General features: G+C 37.9%; 1 protein-coding gene across 5 annotated transcripts in view; it reads left to right on the top strand.

The window, feature by feature from the left end:
- The window catches only part of MID1 (midline 1), a 361,503-nt gene extending 336,131 nt beyond the window's left edge, over positions 1-25,372 (top strand). For all 5 annotated transcript variants that reach the window (XM_081278340.1, XM_081278342.1, XM_081278341.1 and 2 more), the window contains exons 8-10: positions 8,073-8,234; positions 14,927-15,134; positions 21,171-25,372. In XM_081278340.1, coding sequence (XP_081134466.1) covers positions 8,073-8,234; positions 14,927-15,134; positions 21,171-21,519 — 719 coding nt within the window. In that variant the 3' untranslated portion in view covers positions 21,520-25,372. The remainder of the gene's footprint in view (positions 1-8,072; positions 8,235-14,926; positions 15,135-21,170) is intronic.
- The last annotated feature ends 682 nt before the right edge of the window (positions 25,373-26,054 follow it).

The following is a 26,054-nucleotide window of genomic DNA, read 5'->3' as shown; positions in this document are numbered from 1 at the left end:
AATAGAATAGAATAGAATAGAATAGAATAGAATAGAATAGCAGTCACTTTTTAACAGAGAGATGTTTTGAATAAATCCATATCAACTTAATGTGCTTTTATCATATAAATCTTTTCTCTCTTTACTGTTCTTTGCTAGCACAAGTAGTTCTGAGGCACATGATGCTTAAAATAGAAATTAGGTTTAGAATTAATTAAAGGAGTGATGCAAAAAGATCCCAGCTTGTAAGTGACTCAAATGTAAATGCCCATACCAACCAGTGGCTCCCCCTACATCCCAGAAGCCACTTTTCCCAGTTTCCTTTCCCCTACTCTCTCACCTTCCTCCCCCTAGTTGTTCTGCCTTGGAAACTTTAATTAAAATCTTGTCATTTTCCAAGAATGTGTAAGCTTTGAGTGGAAGGGAGAAAGTCATGAAATGTCACGTGAACAACAGCTTTGGCAAGCTGGAAGTAGGTAAGCAATAGAGAGGAAGAAGTGATATGTGAGACAAGAAAGTCTTGGGGGAAGTTATAGTTAAAAGAATTCTTGGGGGAGTCGGTGACTCCCCAGAAGCTAGCTAAGGGTATGGCAGAGAGCAGAGTCATCAGAAGTGAATCTGGAAAGACATAAAGTTTGGGCACCCTGCTGGGAGACCTTACCTGGTTAAGGCTCACTGGGGATTTTGGTGAGGAAGTGAAAATGAAGAGTGAGAACTAGAGCCAGAACTCAAATCCATATCAGTCTGCTCCAGAAAGCACATGTTATCGTCATCAGTCACTGAATCCTAACTCACAGGCAAGAGCTCGATTACAGAGGACTATCCAGGCTGCACCATGGTTTTGTTTTCCTCTGTGTGCTTGGGAGTTTTGCAGGGCAGTGGTGTGTTCAGGTGTACAATTAAAAACTGACCCAGGAGCACTGTGGAGAGTGCAGTGAAACAAGGCAGGACTAGAAGCAGAGATAGCAACTAGACATTCATAGTGTTGCACTGAGTCAGAAATAGTACTTCCAGAATTACTTCTTTGACTCTTGCCCATTTCCCTGGAAACATCTTTCTGCCCTCAGATATTTGAAGTGTTTTTTGAGAAAAGTCTGAGAAGCACTACAGTGGCAACAGTTCAACATCATTTTATTCTACTTCCAAGATTTTGAATTCTAAAAAATCATTCCTAATCTCCTGGTATATATACACTGCTGCAAATCATGAAGAAGTACTAATTCTCTAAATTCCCTTTGTGGATGTGCAGACGATGCACACTTCTCTGCCTTGGTGCTTTTTTTTAACTAAATATTATTGTCTGAAAGATCTTTCTATTTCTGCACAAACAAACAATTTCTTCATTAATTTTTGAGGCAGTGTAGTCTCCTATCATAAAGACATGCTAATTTATCCCATGTTCTATTGATGATTACTTACCCTGTTTCCAATATTTTGACCTTAAAAACATTGCCTCAATGAATATTCGTGAATATTTCTCTTTCACACATGGGGGATTCTATGTTTAGTATAATCTCTTGAGGTGCAATTTCTAGGAAAAATTTATTTGCATTTTAATTTTGGTTGACATTGCCAAATTGCCCTTCAGAGAGGTGACATATGATTTTTAAATGCATTTTCCCTGCTGTATGAGCTTATATTTCCCTGATCTTGGACATATATACCATGAATTCAACAGAAGAAATCTGGTTTAAAGCAAGGTAAACATGTAACATCTACATAATTACATAATAAATCTGAGACCTAACTTAACTAATATGGAGACTGTAACACATTAACTGCTATATCATGTGGACGGAAAAACAACAAAAAGAAGGAAGTAGAATTAATATCTTTTTCTTTAAAAGAATTATTTTCCCTATGCTGTGTGGCGAACATTACTAGTGTATTAGGTAAAGTAAACCAGATATCATATCAACATAATGAAGATGAAATTCAAGAGATGGTAGACGGAGAGTGAATAGTACAACCAGAAAACAAAAACATTTGGAGTCATTTTATACCAAAAAGGTGATTCCTGGCCCCTGTGTGGAGCATTATATTTCTCTTAAATCACTTTTGCTTGGTTCAAGAAAAAAAAACAATATCAGTTTTCTACTGCTGTGAAATAAATTTATCAAAACTTAGCAGCTTAAAACAATACCATTTATTATTTCAGTTTCTATGGGTCAGGAATCAAGGCACATTTGAGCTGGTTCCTCCTCTTAGGGTTTTGTGGGGTAGAAATCAAAGTTTTGTCTGAATTGCATTTTTGTCTAGCAACTCAACTAAGAATGAGTTCCTTTCCTAGGTTCCTTAGATTGTTGGCAAACTTTATTTTCTTATGTATTCATGGCAGCTTGCTTTTTCAAGCCAGCAAGGGAGAGTCTGTCACTTCAAGTCTGTTACTTCTAAACTCACGTTTAAAGGGCTCACCTGATGGTCAGACCCACCCAAAATAACCTGCCTTTTGATTAGCTCAAAGTCAACTGATTAGGGGCCTTAATTGTATCTACAAACTCCCTTCACCTTTGCTATGTAATGTAATATAATTGCAGGAGTAATAAAGGTGACAGACCATTGCCCTTGGCCATATTCTATAGTTTTGAAGTGGATCATGGATCCTGTCATGAATATTAGGGAGTGGGGATCCTGTGGGCTACTTGATGGCATATAAAACATTATATGGTTATGTCTCTCCCCATATTTCTTGAATCAGATTATCATGGGAATTTCAGAAGTAGATAGTCTTGGCTTGACCTGAGGGGACTTTTATCACTTGGTTCTTACTGAATAACCTAAGTAGAATATCATAGTAAATGCTTGTTGCTCATGTGTCTTGAGGGACTATTGATCATGGCTGCTTTGCATGGCAGTCTAATAACTGGGACAATTCACCTGCTGCTTTCTGTCTCATCCTCCCGCTATCCAGCTCCATCTATTCTCTTAGGGATTGTAGAGGTAAAGGTATAAGGGCAGGCCCAATTGCACACATGCATTTCAAGCCTCCAAAGCAAGTTCCCTGGTTCCACCCCAGGTGAGAATGAGAGGGCTTGTAAAGGTACATGATAAAGGTGTGAATACAGTGAGGAGGAAGGAATTGAGTTGAGAAGGCAATTCACTTTAGAACCTTAACTCAATGCCAGTGCTGCATTGCATCATTCAAGTGAAAGATATGTATTGTTTGAAACAAGGTTTCTTGGTTGGCTGAACTATGACTGACTTGACTTAGTGTTATTGGTGTGGAAAATAATACCAACCCATGATGCAGAAATGGAATAGATGACTCAAAAAGGCCATGCCTAACAAAATTCAACAAGAGCAAAACTACTCACCATGATGAACTCACAACTTTATGGTGGGTGATTCCAGAGGAGGTATTTTGTTCCTGGAAATGAGTCACCACCAGAAAATGAATGCAAATGGCTGCATGAAGACTATGGACCTGCCTTGTTGAATGCACAGTTACCAAAAAGACCCTTTTTCTAGAGATAACTAAAAAACGTAAAGCTGCTGCTGATGATCAAACTGGGACACTCTCATAGGATGGTTCATACTTTATTTTAGCCAAGATAGTGAAGTCTTGATGTCTATAGGATAAATTTGCAACAATGAGAGAATAAATTCAGATAAAATCTGAGATGCAAACATTTTTTAATTTGTTTTCTTCTTAAATATCGTATGCATTTGTAGTGACCAAGGGAAACCTACATTCAATACCTGAGTTTACACCTCCCTAGCTCTGTAATCTTTGGCAAATTAATGCCCTACAAATCTGTTTCCTCATCTGTAAGAGGATAATGCTTTAACTTCACCTAGTTGAGATAATAAACAGTAAAGGCCTTAGCCCTGTGTTTGCCACAGTGGTAACACATCTGTATTCAAAGTTAGTATTCCTAGAAAAATAGAAACTGCACTCACCTACCATTGCCTGATATTTTATGTCATAAAATATCAAGGCTGATATTTTATGTCATATGATAAATGTCAGTTGTGTAATTTGCCAGGATAATCTCCATGTGAAAGGCCTTCCTTGAATGTACCATAGTATCATTGGAGAAGTGTTGTTTGCAGATACTGTATTGAATGACAAGATCTAACAGTAAAACTCTACTGAAAATGGAAAGATATGTTCAAAACTTGGCTGTGGCTCCTCATGCCACTAGGAAATCTTTTATTATTACTAGGTCATGGTTCCTTCACTAGGCATGAGTTGTAGTTAATTGCCTTCAATGGCTTTAGTGAAGAAGAATTAGATAATGTTAATGAAGCTTGTTTAATCATAGGCTCACTAATGAAATGTACAATCCAATTGCAACATTAATGATGTTAATTTTTTATTTTATTTCTATTGATAGTTATGGCTTATTAAGATGTTGATGAATTGCTTATTAATATGTAGATGGGTATTTAATTTTACAATGCTTTCCAAAGCTACACTTAATATATTTTAAAAAGCCACATTTCTTTAAGCCATCATGGCATAGTAGTCATTTATTTTAAGTCATTTTGAAAACATTCATGAAAGTTATTAAACACATACTATTTTTACAAGAAAGAAGGAAAAGGATATTCATTTATGTCCAATCTGTTACAAGAGACACAGGATGTTAGCCTCTCCAAAAGGTGTCCATATTGCATGATGTTTTATACATAATATTTTGTGGGAAGATGGCAGTTGTCTTACAAGGCCCTGAAGTCCCAAATGTAATTAAGATCTTAGAATGAGACCCATTATGTAGGGAACTGCTTCTGATCCATTGTGAATGAAAAAAAAAAAGTACAAAATTGAAAAACTCAATTAGACTTCATTATGGACTAATTATCTTCCAAGTTCCATTGTTGTTTTAGTACTTTAAGCTGAATTAGGTGAGCATTGGAACACCCTCAGAGATGATAGAAAATGAGTTTGGAACAAAGTGAAGTTTTAGGCAGGATGATTGGGTGGGTGTTTCATAAAAAGATGAATAAAACCTGGTCACTAGTCTTGACACAGTGGGATGTCAAGGCAGAGACGTCTCACTTAAACACACTCAGCATCCAGTGCCATATGCAAGAAGTTAGATGGTACTGGCCTAAGACCAACACTAGCAATGCAATAATAGCACATGTTAAGTTACCCACTTACCTCCATCCCCCAAGAGAAAATTGTCAATAATGTTTTCTTGGCATTTTTAATCAACTGCTCAATTATGTCCTGGCAATAATAATATAAAGGTAAGATGAAACAGTAATAATTGTTAGTATTTATGAAAGTAGATTGCTTCAGTGTAAGGCTAGCCAATAAAATTTTAGTACTCAATAAACATTTTGTTCTTTAAATATTCAAGGAAAATTTAGTGGCCTCTTCAAAATAATCAGGATAGTCAGAGTCCCTTTTTTGTTTGGAAAAGGTTTCTGAAACATTAAATCTTCATTAAGATTTTGGACTGTAAGCCAAGTTACAGTTTGCAACCATTTTAGACATCTGCTTTATGATGTTGCTGAAAGCATTCCCCACCACATTAAACCCAGCCTTGGGTTGTACAGTGATTTAAAGTTTATTGAAACATTTTTACATTTGCTTTCTTTGACCACAATGGTCACTGTATTGTAATATACGCAATTAAACAGGAATAGTGTAAAACCAGTGACACTGATAGGATTCTCATTTGAATCTACTGAATGCTGTTACTGTTTTTATTCAAGCCTGACTGCTGTTGACAAAGATCTGGGAATTTAACTGGATTATCCTAGGCAATAGAAAGGCTAATTTTTGTTTTATTACTATCATATTAATATTATTAAATATTAAAGTGAGTTATAGGCCTGTTGGGGCTCAAACCTCAAAATGACCCTTCTTTGGTTAGGTTAAAATCTAATATTTCACTGTGGCACTATACAGAAGTAGAATTTATTGCAGACAAGTTCAAAGAAAAGGGAAAGTGAGAAAGACCCAAAAGGGATGTATCATAGGGAGATTCCCATGTTACTGTATTATTTTCTTTTTAGGGGAGGGTCTTAGATAAATGGGACTTCATAGGAGAATGCAGGGCTGAGTTTGGAAAAACTGGAAAAGAGTGGGTGGTACCTGTGGTTGAACTATTAAATCTCCAAACACACACACAACACACACACATACTCATATACTCTCACACATTCAAACTCGTTATGTCCTTTATGCTTGTTGAAATCTGGAAGTCCTCTGGTGAAAATGTTCACAGGTGGAAATGAAAAAGAGGTGACAGAAAATTCACAAGGCCAAGGATATATGTGTGTGTGTGTATAAAATATATCATATATCATATATATGATGTATATAATATATTATGTGATATATATATGTTTTATATATATATATATGTTCTGTCCATGTATATCCATATGGAGATATATATTTCCAAATACTCCCTAGAGTATACCTGAAAATACTTTGCACTCAAGGTACAAATCATATGAAGTCAGTTTTCACAACTGACAAAATACAAATAAAAAGTTCTCATCTGTGAGAATACCAGAAATCATTTTAGCTCAAAAGTTTGAGAAAGCATTTAGTACAATTCAAAGACAGCCTTCAGGGAGTCTGTGCCTATCTTGCTATGCAAATATTTGTAGTTCAATATATGTATGCAGTTGTGAATCTCTTTTTTTTTCAGAAAGGTTTTATTAGATTCTCAGAGGTAAAACAAAACAGCAACAACAACAACAACAAAAAAGAAAAGATTAAGGGGAGGCTTCTTGAGAGCCTGGTAAGGTATAAGTTGCCTCAAGATCAAAGAAATTAATCTTTTGACTTGCAAATCAGCAAAAAGGGAAGGATAGGGGAGGTGAGTTTGGAGACCTCAGGAAGTAAAGAGGTCCAGCCCTCTCCTAGGAACTGGTGGTGGAAATTCAACAGAAAGGAAACTTCATGACAGCCCAGTCACCAGGGGGCTGGGAAAGGTCCTTTTGTAGTGGAGATTGATGGGTGAAGAGAGGAGAGTTGGGCCTGATACCAAAAAGATGTTTCCAGCATCGGCCAGCTGCAAAACAAAATCAGCTTCCTTTTTCCTACATGTTCTTCCAAGTGTCATAAATCCTTGGCCTGCTCCTCAGTCCACATCCTGCAGAATATAGCCAGAGGAGTAGTCTTCTCCATTCTGGCACCAGCCATCTCAAGGATGCAGCTGGTGAAAAATCCCTGTGGATGCTTTCCCAAGATCTTCACTGGAGCCTGAGCTCCCTATAGGTGCAGCTGCTCCAGGGTTTTTTTCATAATATGATTCCTGAGTTCACATTAATTCAGCATCACAAACTACCCTTAGCTCTCCAATCTCTGGAGATTGGTAGGGGGTTGACTGATCTCTCCTGGGCTTGCTTCTACGTTGGCCTGGTGGTAAGGGTGTTCCTGTGCTTCATCAGTTGGGATGAGCACACTATACCAAAACTGTTGTCCCCATAGCAATGGCAGAGGTGCAACGGGTCAACAGAAACCCTCAAGGCCTTGCAGTGTCTCCTCTTTCAATTGGTACATTGTCAGTTTTGGCTTCACCCTATTAGGCAAAGCAAGTTACATGACTTGGGGCATATGTCAAAGGAAAGAACTATTCCCCACCTCTCTAGATGGAGCAGCTGCAAAGACACGAAGGGATAGATACAACAGGGTGAAGAACTGGAGGCAAAAATGCAATCCACAACATTTGTATTAGTGAAATATGTTTCTCCATGACTCAGGTCTCCTCATGAGCTGTGTGTCTCAGAATTGATGAGATTTAGAATTTGACAACCAGCATGATATTGGGGATGAGGATGGAGTGGGAGGAATAAATGTTTGCTTTCACTTCATTCCCACAGCACCTAAAATCACACCATGCACATGTTTAGTGCTTAAGATTCCAAATAGAATAACCTTTGCTGCTCCAATTCACAAAGACCAGAATTTGCAATACAGCAATTCTAAGTGACTGGTCCATCCAGAGCACACAATAGGAATATGTAATACAGATTGCACCCCTATCATAGATAGGACACAGAGCACTCATTTATTGGGTGTCCCTTAGAAAAAGTGACTAAGCCCTTTACTTGCCAATTCTTTCAGATATCCTAAAACTATGCAAACATGGCCCATGCTTGCACCTATCTGTTTGACTTTACAGGTCTGTGTAATTCGGCTGATAGCTGGATGATCGTGCCCAACATCAAGCAGAATCACTACACGGTGCATGGTCTTCAAAGTGGCACCAAGTACATCTTCATGGTCAAGGCCATCAACCAGGCAGGCAGCCGCAGCAGCGAGCCTGGGAAGTTGAAGACAAACAGTAAGTGTGGTGAATTTAGCAGAGTTGTCATCTTGCATTTGCTTACCTTTCAGCTGACTCTGTCTCTCACTGTCCATCCTCCCCACCTCCCCTCTTTCTTTCTCCCTCCCTCCCCCGCCCCCTTTCTTGGACATCAGTGGCACCTCAAAAAAGCAAATACAGAACCAGTGTGGAGTAGTGGGATTTGCATCATCTCCCTCTGGGTTCCAAAAATGACTCAAGGCCTTCAAAGTTATGAGGCTGTTAATCTCTCAGCACTTCAGTCTTCTCTTTTTTTCATATTTAAGGAAATCATTCTGAAGGAGTTCTTATGAGAAATAGAATATATAGAGTAGGGGACATAGAGTAGGAGCTCTGTAAATGGTGGACAGTTTTCTATAACAGGAAAGCAAATTAAGCTGGGTGTGGTAGTGCATATGTGTAATCTGAGCTACTTAGAAGGCCAAGGCAGGAAGATCATAAGTTCAAAGCCAGCTGGGGCTATGTAACAAGACCCTGCCTGTCTTGAAATAAAAATAAAATAAAGAAAGGGCTAGGGATGTAGCTCAGTAGTAGAAAGTAGTAGAGCTCCCCTGGGTTTAATTCCCATTACAGAGGTAGCAGGTGGGGAGAGGGAGAGAGAGAGGAAGGAAAGGATGGAGAAAAGAAAAAAGCAAATTCTCTGTTTTATTCAAGATGTCTGTCTAGGTATGTTGTTCTCAATCAGGGGCGATTCTGCCCTTTCAATTCCCATCCTGTCCAGGGGATGTTTTTGGTTGTTACAACTGGGGAGTGCACTACTGTCATCTAGCAGGTAGAGGCTGGGGATGATGGGAAGTATGCCATAATACACAGGACAGCCCCCAGTGCAAAGAATGATCTGGTCTATACTTTTGTCTCATGGTACTGTCATCTCTCTGTCTCTGTCTCTGCCTACATGTGTTTTGTTTTATCCTCTCTTTCTTTTACATCTTTTTGATCTAGAAATGCAATGCAATGTAACACAGTACTTCTGTGCATAAGACCTCCCCAGAGAAAGCAAATCAGGGTGTATCTACATGACACCATATTGTGCTGTTGCCAGCCAGTCTACAGGAACAATTAATTGCTTTCAAGAGGATCCCTCATTTAACCATATCTTTGATTTCTCAGTGCATTGTAGAACATGTTTTGGTCCTTAGAAGAACATCAAGGGATGGAACAAGAGCATTAGATTAAAAATTCACATAAAATCTGCACACACCGCAGAGGTCTATACACCCTTCCACCTGCTTCGCCTAATGGTAAAATCTTACCTAACCTCAATACCTTTGTCATGGCCAAGAAATTGATATTGGTGTTTTACCATTACCTAAACTGTAGATTCTATTCAGATTTCACCATTGGTGTAACTGAATTGCTGTCCCAGCATCCAATCTAGAATCTCAGTTGCATTTAGTGTTTTTTCACTTTTTTTTAATTTAGAATAGTTTATTTATTTATTTTTATTTTTTTTTATTGGTTGTTCAAAACATTACAAAGCTCTTGACATATCATGTTTCATACATTAGATTCAAGTTGGTTATGAACTCCCAATTTTACCCCATATACAGATTGCAGAATCACATCGGTTACACATCCACATTTTTACATAATGCCCTATTAGTAACTGTTGTATTCTGCTACCTTTCCTATCCTCTACTATCCCCCCTCCCCTCCCCTCCCATCTTCTCTCTCTACCCCATCTACTGTAATTCATTTCTCTCCTTGTTTATTTTCCCGTTCCCCTCACAACCTCTTATGTGAAATTTTGTATAACAATAAGGGTCTCCCTCCATTACCATGCAATTTCCCTTTTCTATCCCTTTCCCTCCCACCTAATGTATCTGTTTAATGTTGATCTTTTCTTCCTGCTCTTCCTCCCTGCTCTGTTCTTAGTTGCTCTCATTATATCAAAGAAGACATTTGGTATTTGTTTTTTAGGGATTGGCTAGCTTCACTAAGCATAATCTGCTCTAGTGCCATCCATTTCCCTGCAAATTCCATGATTTTGTCATTTTTTAGTGCTGCGTAATACTCGATGGTGTATAAATGCCACATTTTTTAATCCATTCATCTATTGAAGGGCATCTGGGTTGGTTCCACAGTCTAGCAATTGTGAATTGTGCTGCTGTGAACATCGATGTGGCAGTATCCCTGTAGTATGCTCTTTTAAGGTCTTCAGGGAATAGTCCGAGAAGGGCAATAGCTGGGTCGAATGGTGGTTCCATTCCCAGCTTTCCCAGGAATCTCCATACTGCTTTCCAAATTGGCCGCACCAATTGGCAGTCCCACCAGCAATGTACACGAGTACCCTTTTCCCCACATCCTCGCCAGCACTTGTTGTTGTTTGACTTCATAGTGGCTGCCAATCTTACTGGAGTGAGATGGTATCTTAGGGTGGTTTTGATTTGCATTTCTCTGACTGCTAGAGATGGTGAGCATTTTTTCATGTACTTGTTGGTTGATTGTATGTCCTCCTCTGAGAAGTGTCTGTTCAGGTCTTTGGCCCATTTGTTGATTGGGTTATTTGTTTTCTTATTGTTTCTTCACTTTTAAGATGGGAATATATTAGTTTCATTTATAAGCTGTCACGAAGACAAACTCATAAATAATTCTCATAAGAAAACATAACATGATGGCATGTTTTTTATGGCCACATGACACACAGAACAATACTTTATGCACACTTGGATGGATAGTTTTGATTTGCATTTGAATATGTATTTAATCTTTCAAAAGTATGTTTGAATACATAGTGTATTTGAGATACTGTGTAAGATGCTGAGAATACTATGAATCTTCAACTCCTTAAGATGTGTTCTCTCAAGGATTCACAGCATATGGGGGGAATGAAGCAAATAAATGCATAGTTACCTTTCAGTTCATGAAGGAGTAACCATGTATATGCTGAATTTACAGGGGTGAGGGGCACTCCTGCATAGCCTTGAGGGCTTTTTCAGGTGGGGGAAGATGTATGAGAAGGTGGAAGCATTCCACACAGAGGGAATTGCTAACGCAAAAGCCCAAAGACAAGGAGACTATGTCGTGGAACAGAAAATAGATCAGTGTGGTGAAAGTGTGGCATAGGTCGGGAGGATGGACAAGCCAGGATCCTGGAGACAAGAACCAAATTGTGAAACCCTCAATGGCCATTGGAGAGCAATGGTTGGTGGGGGGCATGTTGAAGAGTTTAAATCAGAGAAACAGGATGAACATTTCCATAAAACAAAGTTTTCTTGCACAGTGATATAAGATCTTGATGATGGTGAATAGATTTCAAGGAAGGGAGACTGACAGCTGAGCAAAGAATATTGTAAGAGTTATGTAAGTTGTGTAAGTTGGTGGCAAGAATTGGGTCATGCCCTATACAAATATCCTAATGAATTAAATTCTTTAGTGAAGTAACCAGTAATTTCCTCCTTTACTTATTGTCCTTATTGAAGTAAAAGTCTGGCATTTGTGAAGAGTGAGTGGTAGGTAATTGGGAAAACTTCTTAGCTACAGGTAGCATTTGCTCTTTGAGAATGCAGGGGCTGGGCCTCACTGATGCTGGCTGGGTCATGCCCTGCGTGTGAGTAGCCAAGAGTGTGAGCAGAGACAAGCAAGATATTTCTGGAAGTTTTTTTAACATTACAGGCCCAATCTTTCTGATGGCAATAACATTCTGATATTCCTCAAGTAGCTAGTTCTTTGCCTTTTTAAATGATGAGCACCATGGACTTTCTTCCTGCTCTTCCAATTAGCTTCTAATCAGTTTTATTTACTTTTATCTTTCAGCTTTAAAAACTATCTTTTTACTTTTTCTTGTCTTAGTCCATAGTTTAATCCCTAAAAATTGATGGCATGAGCATCCCTTAGGACATTTTTTTTAAACAAGACAAGCCAAAATTTAAACTACATGTGTAACTACATGTAGGTCCTTACAACCTGTGAGGTACTACTTACTTTGCACTTGAGGGTCTTCTTATCTCCCCCCTTTAAGTCTTTTGGGTTTGCTTTTTTTATGGAAGAAATCTAAAACAAGAATCAGCAAACCACAGCTGAAGAGCCAAATCTGGCTCCCTGTTTTTGTACAGAAAGTTTTATTGCCATGAGGCCATGCCCATCCACTTATCTGTTGTCTACAGCTACTTCCTCACTACAATGCTGAAGCTAAATAGTTACCAAAGAAATCACATGGCCTATACAGCTGAAAATATTTACTATCTGGCCCATTGTAGAAAACGTCTGCTGGGTGCTGATGTTATGCTTGTATCCAAGTAGCCATTGGTAATCCTTCGGCTTACCTCCATATGACAAAATGCATACTGCCCATGCTTACTGGATCAATTTCTCAGCCAGCTTCATGTGATGCCCTAGTCAGAATTTTTTTTAAATATCTTTTTAAAGATTCATTGACACGGTTTCTTTGTTTATTTTTCTGTGGTGCTGAGGATTGAACCCAGTGCCTCACGTGTGCGAGACAAGCACTCTGCCATTAAGCCACAACCCCAACCCACTCCAGTCAGATTTACCAAACTTTTTCTTGCAATCGTCAGGGAGTTGCATGTTGGGCAGAAAGGCCACCCAACTGCAGTAGTGGCTGTGGAGTTTTGATACTGTGGTATCTGCATCAGGTTGTAACTAATTTCCTGCCTTTAAATGCCTTGTACCCTATGTGGTGTTGAATGACAGGCAATAATACAAACCAATATTGAATTGTCAGAGAAAAAAACAGCTATGACAAAATGTCCCAAGTATCACTCTGCCAAGATTTTTTAATAGTTAAATCTTAAAAATACAAATATGAATAATGAAGTAGAAAGGGTCCTATTTATTACATATGTGAATAAGCTCAGGAATAGAAAACTTTAGTGTTACTATCATATTTTTTCCCTGATTTTGTGACCTGAAATTTTTTTAAAAATAAGAAATAGTGTTAATTGATGTATGCCACTGTTATTTTTGTAGTTGCATATGTGCAAAGATATTGACTTAGTCTTTTTTTGTATTTTTGTATTTTATTTTTTTGTATTTTTTTATTAGTTGCTCAAGACAATACAATGATCTTACATATCATACATTTGATTAAAATGGGGTATGAATTCTCATTTTTCCATGTGTACAGATTGCAGGATCACATTGGTTATACAGCCACATGAAAATTTTACAATTTTATACTTATTCTAAACTCCTAAGAGTAGTTTTAAAACTTTTATTAGAGATTTGTGGTTATACATAGCAATTGGGTTCAGCCCAACAAACTCATACATGCATGAAACTATATTGATTCATGCTTCCTGACTTTTACCTCCCTCTTTCCCTCCAGTCCTCCCTCCTCTTTCCCTACTAGACTCTTCTACTAGGCTTCCTTTCGCTCTTCTATTAATTTGTATTTGATTGGTTCTTTATGTAATCTTATCCTTCCCTCTCCCTTTCATTTGTTTTGCTCTAGCTTCCACATATGAGAGAAAACATTCAACCTTTGAGTTTCTGAGTTGGGTTAATTTCATGGTTTTTAATTTTTAGCAGTCTCAGAATAATGTAAGCCTTTAGAATATTCTACATATTAAGATGTGACATCTTGATTTGTTTGGTTTCTGAAGTTTATTGAGCACAAATATGTTTTAGGCCCAATTGAATATGGTACTTATTGAAAATAAAAAGTCTCCATTTTCTCTTTCTTTGAGGACACTACACAGCCAGTATGTACCTGTGCTGCTCATATTCAGCAGGAATCCTTGAAGATAGTCCATACCATGATCCTTGCCCATACTGTTGTTGTACAGTTAGTATAGTACCACAGGATCCCATCTAGAAGCTAGAAGCTCATGGACTAGAAGCTCATGAAGGGAGGGCCATGTTCTAATTCTTACCTTGCTTTTAGCATTATACTTTATACAGGGTTGCTGCTCCCTAATTATATTTTGAATGTCATGAACACTGTAAGCAAATGTCTTTGAAAGTTATTTATTTATTTTTATTTTATTTTTTAAAATTTGTTTTAATTAGTTATACATGACAATAGAATGCATTTTGACATATCATGCATGAATGGAGTATAACTTCTCATTCTTCTGGTTGTATATGATGTAGAATTACACAGGTCATATAATCATATATGCACATACGGTAATAATGTCCAATTCATTCTACTATCATTCCTACCTCCACACCCCTCCCCTCGTCATTCCCCTCTGTCTAATTCAAAGTATCTCTATGCCCCCCCCCTTATTGTGAATTAGCATCTACATATCAGATAAAGCATTTGGCTTTTGGTTCTTTGGGATTGGCTTATTTCTCTTAGCATGATATTCTCCAGTTCCATCCATTTACTGGCAAATGCCATAATTTCATTCTTCTTTAAGGCTAAGTAATATTCCTAAATTCATAAGCTATTATGAATTGAGCTGTTATAAACATTAATGTGGCTGTGTCACTGTAGTATACTGATTTTAAAAGTCCTATGGGTTTAAACCTAGGAGTGAGATAGCTGGGTCAAATGGTGGTTCCATTTCAAGTTAAAAGTTATTTATAATGCTTAAATTACTTTAAAAATGTAAGATATAGCTTTGTCACAGAAGGCATTATTCAGAGAGGGATGACTTATTCCAGTTTTATAAATCTGATTATGAAAAATGTCATTGGTCATGTTCAAATGAACAGTGTTTTTCCATTTCCTTTTTTTGTTTGTTTTTTTAACTTGTTTCTAGGCCAACCTTTTAAACTGGATCCCAAATCTGCTCATCGAAAACTAAAGGTGTCCCATGATAACTTGACAGTAGAACGTGATGAGTCATCATCCAAAAAGAGTCATACGCCTGAACGCTTCACCAGCCAAGGGAGCTATGGAGTGGCTGGAAATGTGTTCATTGATAGTGGCCGGCATTACTGGGAAGTAGTCATAAGTGGAAGCACATGGTAGGCAACTTTTATCTATATTCTTCCTGTTATTAAAAGGCAGATCTCATTCTGTTCTTTTTTTTTTTTTTTGAAAGAGAGAGAATTTTTTAATATTTATTTTTTAGTTTTCGGTGGACACAACATCTTTTATTTTATTTTTATGTGGTGCTGAGGATCAAACCCAGCCCCCGCGCATGCCAGGTGAGCACACTACCGCTTGAGCCACATCTCCATCCCTCATTCTGTTCTTTGTTAGAGCATCAATTTGTTAAGCATCCATCCTGAAGAATCAAATGCAGAAAAGCTGTATCAGTTAGCTATTGCTATAATAATGCTACATAACAAATACCCCAAAGTTTAGTGGCTTCAAACAACAACCATTTATTATTGCTAACTAACATCCCCATGTAGGGGTTGGCGGATCAGAGCTAATCTCAATCAGGCTTTGCTTGAAGCTGTAGGTTGGTACTAGGCTGGTTCTGTGTCTCTTCAGCCTCCTTGGATGTGTTGGCCACCCACATAATGTTCTTCTCAAGGAATCCAAGAAGGCAAGCACATTTCAAGCCACTGCTTTTATAATTTCTACTAAATTCCTATTGGCCAAATTAATATAGCCAATCCCAAAGCCCACAGAGGCATGAGGAGGGAGTGAATATTTGCCAAGCAATCATCTAATCCACTCCTCAGCCAATAAGGAAAAAAAAACTTGTTATTAGTCTGTGTGTGTGTGTGTGTGTGTGTATGTGTATTTAAGTTATAGCAGGAATTAGAGGCAAGATCATTGAGTTCTGGTTCCTGGAAGAGCTCTGGTATCTAAATACTGTTCTTTGATGCCTTAAAACGCAGGTTGGCAGACTACAGCCCCTGGGCCAAATATGGCCCAAAGCCTGTTTTTTTAATGTAGCTGTAGATGGACAGCATGCCTTTATTTTATTTATTTTTATGTGATGCTAAGGATTGAACCCAGTGCCTCACACATGCTAGGCAAGGACTATGCCACTGAGCTATAGCCCCAGCTCCAAAGCCTGTTTTTATAAATTTTTAAAAAATGCATTATAGGGGCACAGTTATACCCATTTATTTACATGTTGTTTGTGGCTATTTTGGGGCCACAGTGGCAGAGTTGAGTAGTTAAGACAATGGTGTGGTTCACAAAACTAAAAATATTTTCTTTCTGGCCTTTTAGAGAAAAAAAATCAGCCATTCCTACTTAAAAACATTATTCTTCATTACTTTAACAAAACTAATTTTTGTTACCTTGTATGTTTTGTGATTCAAGATTAGAAAATTAGTGCAAATAGTAAAGGGCAGAATGGGTGGAGGTGAACCACTGATTATAGGCTTTTGTGAATAATTTCAAGAGGTCTGTTTCATCCAGCCCAGTGACCTTAGCCTGCTGGGTTCCCTAAAACTAAGTGCCAAAGTCAGGGAGAAGTCTACATTAGAATTAGCTAAGACTGCAAAGTTGGCCTTCCCTATGCCATAGCCACAAACTCCACCCCTTACTTTGGCCATCTGTCTCATAAATGCAGACTTACTATTGATCAAAAAGGGAACTATTTTGCTTTAATTTAACAAGCCCTCATATGGTGCAACTATGTGCCAGGCAAGGCACTGATCTAAGCATTTTACTCATTTTTTCATCCTAACTGCCCTACAAAAGTAGGTATTGATACTATCCCATTTTCACAGATGAAGTGACTGAGGCACAGGCCCAAGGTCATGAAACTCACAAGAGATGGCAGAGACAAGAATCCGTAATCAGGGGTCAAACTCTCAGCCAGAACTCCACAAATGTCATCTGTAAAAGACCCAGACACTCAATATTTCTGGTTTTATGGGCCAATTTTTGTTCCAAGTCAACTCCTTAGCTCTGCTGTTGTGGTGGGAAAGCAGCCACAGACAGTACATACATGAATGGGCATGACTGTGTGCCAATAAAATTTCATTTATAAAAATCGGCAGAGGACCAGAGTTGATTCCTGCCTTATAATTTGCTGATCTGTGCTCTTAACCACTGTGCTATGCTGCTATTTACAGCATATTTGTGAAATGGCTTAATTACTCTTTTTTTTTGGGGGGGGGTACCAGGAATTGAACCCAAGGGCACTTAACCACTGAGCCACATCCCTGGCCCCTTTTTGTATTTTATTAGAGACAGGGTCTTGCTGAGTTGCTTAGGGCCTCACTAAGTTTCTGAGGCTGGCTTTGAACTCGCGATCCTTCTGCCTTCACCCTCTTGAGCCACTGGGATTACAGGCATGCACCACCATGCCCCACAGGGCTTAATTACTCTTTAGAGCTTATAGTAGTATATACTTACTGATCGCTTCATCTGTGCTTTAAAAATAAAACCAATGTTGAAAACTGTATGACCTGAAGATGGTGAGTATTATAACAGTGTTTCTTTTGGTGTAGGCATTGATAGAACACTTCTCATTTAAAAAAGACTTTTCAATTCAAATCTATGAAAATAATGCAATATGTGTCTTTCCTAGTGTGGGCAAAAATCAGCTTGGGCATCCCATTTCTCCCAATAGTGGTACCATTACTGGATGAATGAGTAGATTTCATTTATTGTAATCCTCATGATTCTCTTTGCCTAGAACATTTTCTTTTCTCAACATCCTGTCTGAAGGTGGAGGGCAAATTCTACACCATACTAGGCTCTGGGCTAGGTTGGCATTTGCAATTTTTAGCTGCATTGGAGAAAAAGAAAAGCACAGAGGAAAATACCATGAATGTACTTGCAAAAAGGCAATCATTTCTAGTTAATTAATGTGCTATATTAATCTGGGATGGAATTCAATGTCTAAATGATTATAACCCCATTAATAATTATTTATGATAAATGATAGCTGATCACTATGATCTCATTGCCATTGATGAATAATGCTGGAAATTCCACCAGACCACTTTAGTTCCGTAAACACAGATCAACATTACCTTTAAAACATCCTCCAGATGTCAAAACTGACTCTTGAGGGGGAAAGAAATTCTACAGTTAATTGCTGTACTTTGGATCTTTACAAACGTGTTTGTGTCAATTTCAGAGAAATCCTCATGTCAAGAATAGTTTCATATTTCCTGGGAGGAATTAGCAAGGAAGGGGTTCCTCTACTATTAAATGCCTGTGACACCTTGACTTACAACAGCTAATGACACATATATTTTCTCATGAAATATAGTCCTGACTTTAAATTAACGTGTATGTTATGATCTGTGCAATGGGGCATGTTAACATTGCTCTGAGAAACATAATTTTTATATTTTTTTAATTCTCCATGTCTCACTGCGCAACTTAATAGAACATTACATTGTGCTTGCCCCTTTCAAGCTCAATGGAATTATGTACATAGTTTTACAGATTAATGATAATATAATGGTATTTTCCTTTGCCTAATGGACTATGCACTTGGTTATTTTCTTATTCTCTAATGCTGTTAATGTGCACTGGGTGTTTTATGAAATGGTGTTAACTAAACCTATAATAATGAGTTCATGCCACAATTACTAGACCAGAAGTCAAAAGGGCAGCAGAAGATTTCTGGAGTTTGCTCCTAATTTTAACCTTCTCTATATTTCCTATTTGCTGAATAAAGCCATCCCTGATGTAGCTACACAGAATTCAGTTAAGGTTCAAATGGGAAATAAACATAAAAATTCTTTAATAAAAAATTAATATGGTATGTAGCAACAAGAAGGAAACAACACAGATGTGGTTATTTTGTGATGCAAATGTAGTTCCCACATTATCTGAAAACTGGAAATAGCATCTGCCAGGGCATACAGAAGATCACTGGGAGAGATATTTTAAATTGCAAAATGAAAACCATTTCAAAGTATATGAGTTAAGACTTGGCAGATTAACAGAAGTCAATCAAGGTGCTCCATGAAGGAAGGGAGTCAAAAGTTATGGGACTGTAGCACCCTGGGAGTACAAATCAGCCGGTCTGCTGCTTTATGCATGGAGTCACCATGACTGGCTGCCCACTACTGAAGAAGGTGTTGCCAGGTGCTCAGCTGAAGCTTCCACAAGCCTCATATCTACTGTCTACCATCAGAACAGAGTTCCCCTCCTCTTACAGTTTCTGCATCTTGTGCAAGGGCATTGCAATAGCAGAACCTGACCTGCAGATTCTGGGAAATGCAACCAAGAATTCCCTCTGCGAGTAGAAGAGGATCAACATGAGGGAAGAGAGGATGCGGGGTTGACATCACAGATGGGATGGCACATTGATTTAATGGATGATGCCATGTTTTATTAAGTTTCATTTGAACTCCCTACTCTTAAAGTGACTGTATTTTAACTCAACATGTAATTTTTAAAAGAATGTCATTTTAACAAAGACCAATGAATTTTTCCCCTCTTCACTGGGTAAGGTACCATATGTCAATATCCAATTACACTGGCTTCTGCTATAACATATTAAAAGTTGAACTATGAGTCATTCACTCTTTATTAAGAGTGATGTGTTTTGCTTATCTTAATAACTGTGAAATGCTTTGAATATTACAGGGCATGTCTCAGAGAGGTTAAAGGAGATTAAGAAGCTTAGAACATTGTAGAAAAAATTCTTAACATTTTTAGTTTTGAACAGTGAGAGCATTTAGGATAACTGGATATCTCTCCACTCAAAGATATTTTTAAAATTTAAAAATATTAGGAAATATAATCAGGAGAGCTCTTGGCAGTGGTGAGTTGTACAATTTCTGGTGAGGGACGGCATTATAAAGTGTCATAAGTTTGTGGCCTTTTGAGTCATCCTAGGTTCAAATTCTGATTCCAGTACTTACTGTTAATGTGTTATCAGACATTATAATGAAGTAATAGTTACTAAATATTACATGTCAGGCCTTGGGCCCAGGATTTAAAATGCATTTTTTTCTCTTTTAACTCTTAAAATAAGCTTGGGAGATGGAGACTATTATTGTCCCAGTGTTATAGATGAGAAACTGAGACTGAATGATGACAAGGGATTTATCCTCATAAATGGAAATCATTCTCATCGCTTGCCTTTGGCAAAGTGCATTCAAAGTCATGGAAAACTACAATTGAAAAATTTAAAGAAGATCAAAAGGACAAGTCTAGGTTACACTGTCCAATATCATAGCCATAAACCACATGTGGCTATTTAAATAATTATCTTAATTAAAATTAAATAAGATGCTCCTCCACTTATGATGGGGATACGTCCTGATAACCCCATAGTAAATGGAAAAATATCATAAGTGAAAAATGGATTTACTACACATAATCTACTAACCATCATAGATTAGCCTAGCCTATTTTAAATGTTCTCTGAACACTTAAATTAGCCTACAGTTGGGCAAATTGATCTAACATGAAGCCCACTGTATAATTAACTGCGCAATTTATTGAATATATTTCATGGAAGAGTACAGGAACAGTTGCTTCCCCTTGTGCTCATGTGACTGCCTGGGAACTGTGGCTCACTGCCCCTGCCTGGCTTTGCAAGAGAAGATCATACTTCATTTGACTAGCCCAGGAAGACATCCAAACTCAAAATTTGAAGAAAGTTCCTGGTGAATACATATCACTTTCACAGCATTGTAAAGTTGAAAAATCTTTAAATTGGACCATCAAGAACCATCTATAAATTTATAGTTGAGTTCCTCAGTTTGACTAGCCAGTTGAGTGCCTGAATAGCCCATGTGGCTCCTGGCCACTGTACTAAATGGAACAGAACATTTCAATCATTGCAGAAAGTTCTATCTGTTGGTACTGGCAATTCATGAGAGAAAGTAAAACAACAAAGTATGTAGTGAAGATTCTTTTGCAGTGTTTGAACTGAAAACAAGACTGTGGACAAATACAATGGCCCCTTTCTGCCTACAGTATGTTTAGGAGGGAAGAAGATGAGGAAAACAGGTGTTGGGGTTCTTAGCTAACCTTTCACTTAAAGAGAATGCACAGAGACAACGATGATCACATTTTCATAACCCCATGAAAAAAAATTGACCATAGAACAGGTTAAGTACACACACACAATGTCATTCACTGTTTTTGTTGTTGCTATTTTGTCTCTGCAGGTATGCCATTGGCCTTGCTTACAAATCAGCCCCAAAGCATGAATGGATTGGGAAGAACTCTGCTTCCTGGGCCCTTTGCCGCTGTAACAATAACTGGGTGGTGAGACACAACAGCAAGGAGATCCCCATCGAGCCAGCCCCCCACCTGCGACGCGTTGGCATCCTGCTAGACTATGATAATGGCTCCATCGCTTTTTATGATGCTTTGAACTCCATCCACCTCTACACCTTCGATGTGGCATTTGCACAGCCTGTGTGCCCCACCTTCACCTTGTGGAACAAGTGTTTGACGATTATAACTGGTCTTCCTATCCCAGACCATTTGGACTGTACAGAGCAGCTGCCGTGAGCATCTGACCACATGAAGCTGCTTTCTAGGAGTAACAAAGTTTGAGGCTATTATTCACTATTTAGGGGATTAAGAAAGCACAGGTTTCAAGAGTGTGATTAAATCTCCCCCAAACTATCCATAAATCAGCTAAAATAGGGTTCAAATGGGAGATTTCTTTTTCTTTTACTGTGTTTTGTATTAAGTACAGGCTTTAATAATTTTTTTGTATTTAGAGGAAAATCTATAGATTATTTATAAAAGAAACATAATCGGGATTACAACTGTTAGGAATGACTTGGTTTTGCACATTGAGAGGCCCATAAGTTTGCCAGCTCTTTATAACTTTTATTTCATCACTGTCTATGGGCTTGCAAAAAAAAGAAAAAGAAAAAGAAAACAAAACAAAAAAAAACTTTTGTAGATTTGTATGTTTATTCACTTTCTCACATAATATTTCATACTGAGCCCATGGTAGGTCCTGTCACTTTGACAGTGCATTACAGAATATGCAGCTATTTTAAACACAAATAATTTTTAACTTAGTAGGGAAACAAACAGGCTTTCTTACTATGGTGTAATTTGAAGTATTTTAACTGTGATGTCAAAAACTTGTGGATCAGCTAGAACAGAGTAAGAAGGAGAATGGATAAAATTGACTTTGAATTGAACTTTGAACCTCAGACTTAGCCATGGCTCAATCTTTACTCTCTGGTGGTTGATGGGATAACTTTGGGAAGAAAGGTTCTGAAACCTTTGGCCATACATAACCCTGCTTCTCACAGGGCTAAGGATTCTGGGCTAATATTATGAATGAGATTGCAATTGAAAATAGTCACTTTGAATCCTACAGATTATTCAGAAATTTAGGCTGATTTGTGTTTTCTCAGAAGTAGGATTCTGTTTGATATAATACTATTTTATCCTTTTAATAGTTTTTTTAGGCATATGAAATTTCTTCACTACATTTAATAGTTGTCCTATTTCCCCTTTCCCCAATTGATTTTTTTCCCTTTTCTCTGGGGCTGAGGAAATAAATAAACACAATCTTTCACGAATGGCAGCACACTTTGAATTGATTTTGTTCTCTAGGACATCAGCACATGGCCCTGATCACAACTACCATGATCAAAAATAAGTCACTGAAAAATACTTAATATTTATGAGTTAGTAATAGCAAGGAGCATTGCATAAAACACTATTCACTAGAATATATGTCTCAAGTTATTATAAACAAACATTTATTAAACACATCTTGAAAGATGTAGAAGTCCCTCCATATTCTAGTATAGTAACATAGAATTGTAAAACAAAAACAAAAAGAAAGAAACTCACTATTTGCATGCAAGAACCTGCAAATAGAACCTACTAATCAACTGTCAGATGGGGTTCTTTGCATGCTGCTCTGACACATTGTAATGGTCCCTGAATTAAGGCTTTCTGGAGTGGTCTTTGGACTGGAAGTTTGCTATTGGTTCTACCTTGATGAAAGGCATGACTTCTAGAAAGATTTGTGATGGCTAAAATATTTATCTGGGCTACTGAGTCAGACAATAAATAAACAGACTGGTAGATTTAGGCATAATTTTTAGTAATTTTGCTTTTAACCAAATCAATCGTTTCCCTGAAGTCAATAGACCCATTGTTTTAGCACCACATGGCCAAGGCTTATGTGATTGCCAAACTGGACTTTGAGGGAGACCAAGCCAGCTTCCTGTGTCCTTTTGTCTCTTCCCTGGCAGATGCTGTCCTTTTTCTTATTGGATAAATTCTATATATTTACTACATTATTTATACCCAGATGAATATTTTGATAGCTATGTAAGACAATTACACATCTAAGAAATAGACACCTCAATGAAAAAAAAAACGAATCATTTTTTGGCAACTAAATGTTTTTTCTTTTGTTTAACAATGTAAAACAATGTGTATTTGCCTTCCCTGAATAAATAGAAAGGGTTCTCTCAGTAATTTTTACATACATTTTGGGTTACTGGATAATGGATATTTTAATGCACTTTGTACACTTACAGGTTCTGAATATAAGGGTCTAAAACTCAGTTTCTGAGTTTTTAAAACCATGGTCTCCAGGTACCAATAAATGCTACAGTTTGCCTTATGATGTTAACAGAAAGCATTTACTGGAAGGACACTATTTCCATGAATATAATGTTTTTCAATATAAAGATGTTACTACTCAAGTTTTCACTGCAAGCTGTTTAGGGTATGTTTTGGCTATTTTTATAAGGATAAGAGATTATGTTATAATTTTGTTGTGACAGTCTCACTTTTGGCTAACTTAAAACCATTGTGGATGTAGCAGCTACTATTTCCAGGTTGTCACATTTACAGGAAAATATGTATATGGTGAAAGGCCACCATGTTTAATTACTGTAATGGTGTAGAAAAAAATTCCATGTGGATTTTTTTGAAAGTCTAAAAAAATATATGCTGTAAACATTTGCTGCAGTATAATAATGCATTCTCTTCAAATGGATTGGGGTCACAATATTTTATTTTACTTTTTTGAGGTTTTCACTTCACCGGAAGCATTTCAATATAGGAGCAAAAGAGATGGCAGTGGCAATTAAATGAATACAACAAAATTGACATGGCACCAACCAAAGTTACAAGGGCTGGCATCATGGTTGTATGATAGCTCAGTATCCCAGAACCCTGGGCTCAGAGAGGCCCTAAGCTTGGTTCAGTGCTCTTCTGTCACTGTCATGAAATTCTTAATAATTTTTGAACAAAGGGCCTGCATTTTCACTTTGCACCGGGTCCTGCAAATTATGTAGTCAGTCCTGATAGCAGAACTCAGAAACATGGTACCTCTCTTCCTAGTGGATAGAAAGAAGTCTGGATCCAAAGTGGAAAATTGCTGGCTATATCATTCAAGTAGGAATCTAAATGGTGAATTAAGATGAGGGTGGACTTAGGCAAAGATTTTCTTTCCAGCTTTAAAGAAAGTGACTTCAAAAACTGACTGCAAATATGGATGATGGTTCTGCTGGACAAGAGGAGATAGCCTGAATCAACAGGCTTTTAATTATGGTACTGCTATATTGACCTTTAACTTCTGAGGAACTGAACTAGTGCCCTCTAGTCAATGTGGAATTCCATCCCAGCTCCAGGCACATTTGCAACTGCCTGAAGAGACACATGCCTATGTGCTCACAGACATGTATGTTTGGTGTTGGGAAGTTGACATCTGGTCTGCCTTCATGAAATACCAAAAAGCACATAAAGACAATGACGACGGCAGGAGGAAGTTTTTGAAAATAGTGCTCCTCATTCTGCGCTCTATTTTACCCCCCAGGAGACATTTGGCCATGTCTGGAGTCAATTTTGCTTGTCACAACTTGGGGGACGCAGTGCTACCAGCATCTAATGGGTAGAGGTCAGGGATGGCATTGAACATCCTGCAGCTCCACCACCACAAAGAGGTATCTGGCCCAAAATATCACTTGTTTCCAAGTTGAGACGTTCTTGGTTGTTGGCCTTTTTAAAATGCAAAACTCTAATGCATAAATACATTTTAATATTTCTATAATTGATTCAGTGCCTGATATACCAAAAAAAGTGGACATCATCAATTCAAAGGTTCTCTGCAGTGACTCCTTCAGAAATGTTTACGAACTACTTAACAAAATCCGAAATCTGTAAAATAATCCAAGCCTGTGTAAATGGGGATCACTGAAAAGTATCATGATTTGGAGGAGCTTAGTTTGGGAATGAAAAATTGTTTTTCTTTACTCCACCTTGCACTGGACAAAGTCACTCCTTGGTACTTGAATCACGCTGCCACGCCCTTAGTCCAGACTATTCTCTTGATTGCTGTTGCTTCCTGGTTCAAAATAAAATCAATTTTGTGGCACCGAAACAGATGTCTGCCTATCTCTGTTGCCTTTTTGCCATTTTATGTGTTCACATTTACAATTTTCACAAACTTCTGATTTCGCTTACAATTTTGTGAGGGTTCATTTTCTTTAATATCTGAAACTGTCTCATATCTGCCCTCAGCCCCTCTTGAGTCAAAAAGACACTTTTTAAAAAAAGACTAAAAATACCCCACGGGCAATTCTAAAACAATAAAAGATAAGTGATTAAGGGATAGAAAAGGATAGAAACCTAGTGCAAAGATTGCTTGAAGTTTAGTCTCAGAGGTGGGGTAGAGAAGGGCAAAGTAATGACCATCAGCAGAGGAGTGGTGGTCTTTACAAGTATAGTCTAGAACAGTTCCAGCAGATGGTCCATAAATAAATACATGCCCACTCCCATCCCAGGATTATTGGACCTGACTCTGGCATCTTGGAGTTGCAAGCCCTTTTTACCTAGGTCTACGCTGTCCACTGGGCCCCAGCATTAAGACCACTGTGAGCTTCTTCAAAAGGCCCACTCTACCTCACCCCAGGTCTGCTGGTCAGAAAGTCTGGAGGTGTGACAATATGAGTTCTAACCTGCACTGCAGGAGATTCTTTTTTTTTTTTTTTTATTGGATGTTCATGCAGGAGATTCTAATACCAGCAAAAGTTTGCTGGGCATAGCTCTGGAGA

The sequence above is a fragment of the Spermophilus citellus genome (genome assembly GCF_964194105.1).
Source record: "Spermophilus citellus genome assembly, chromosome: X".
Taxonomy (NCBI): domain Eukaryota; kingdom Metazoa; phylum Chordata; class Mammalia; order Rodentia; family Sciuridae; genus Spermophilus; species Spermophilus citellus.
This window is presented reverse-complemented; position numbering and strand designations above follow the sequence as displayed.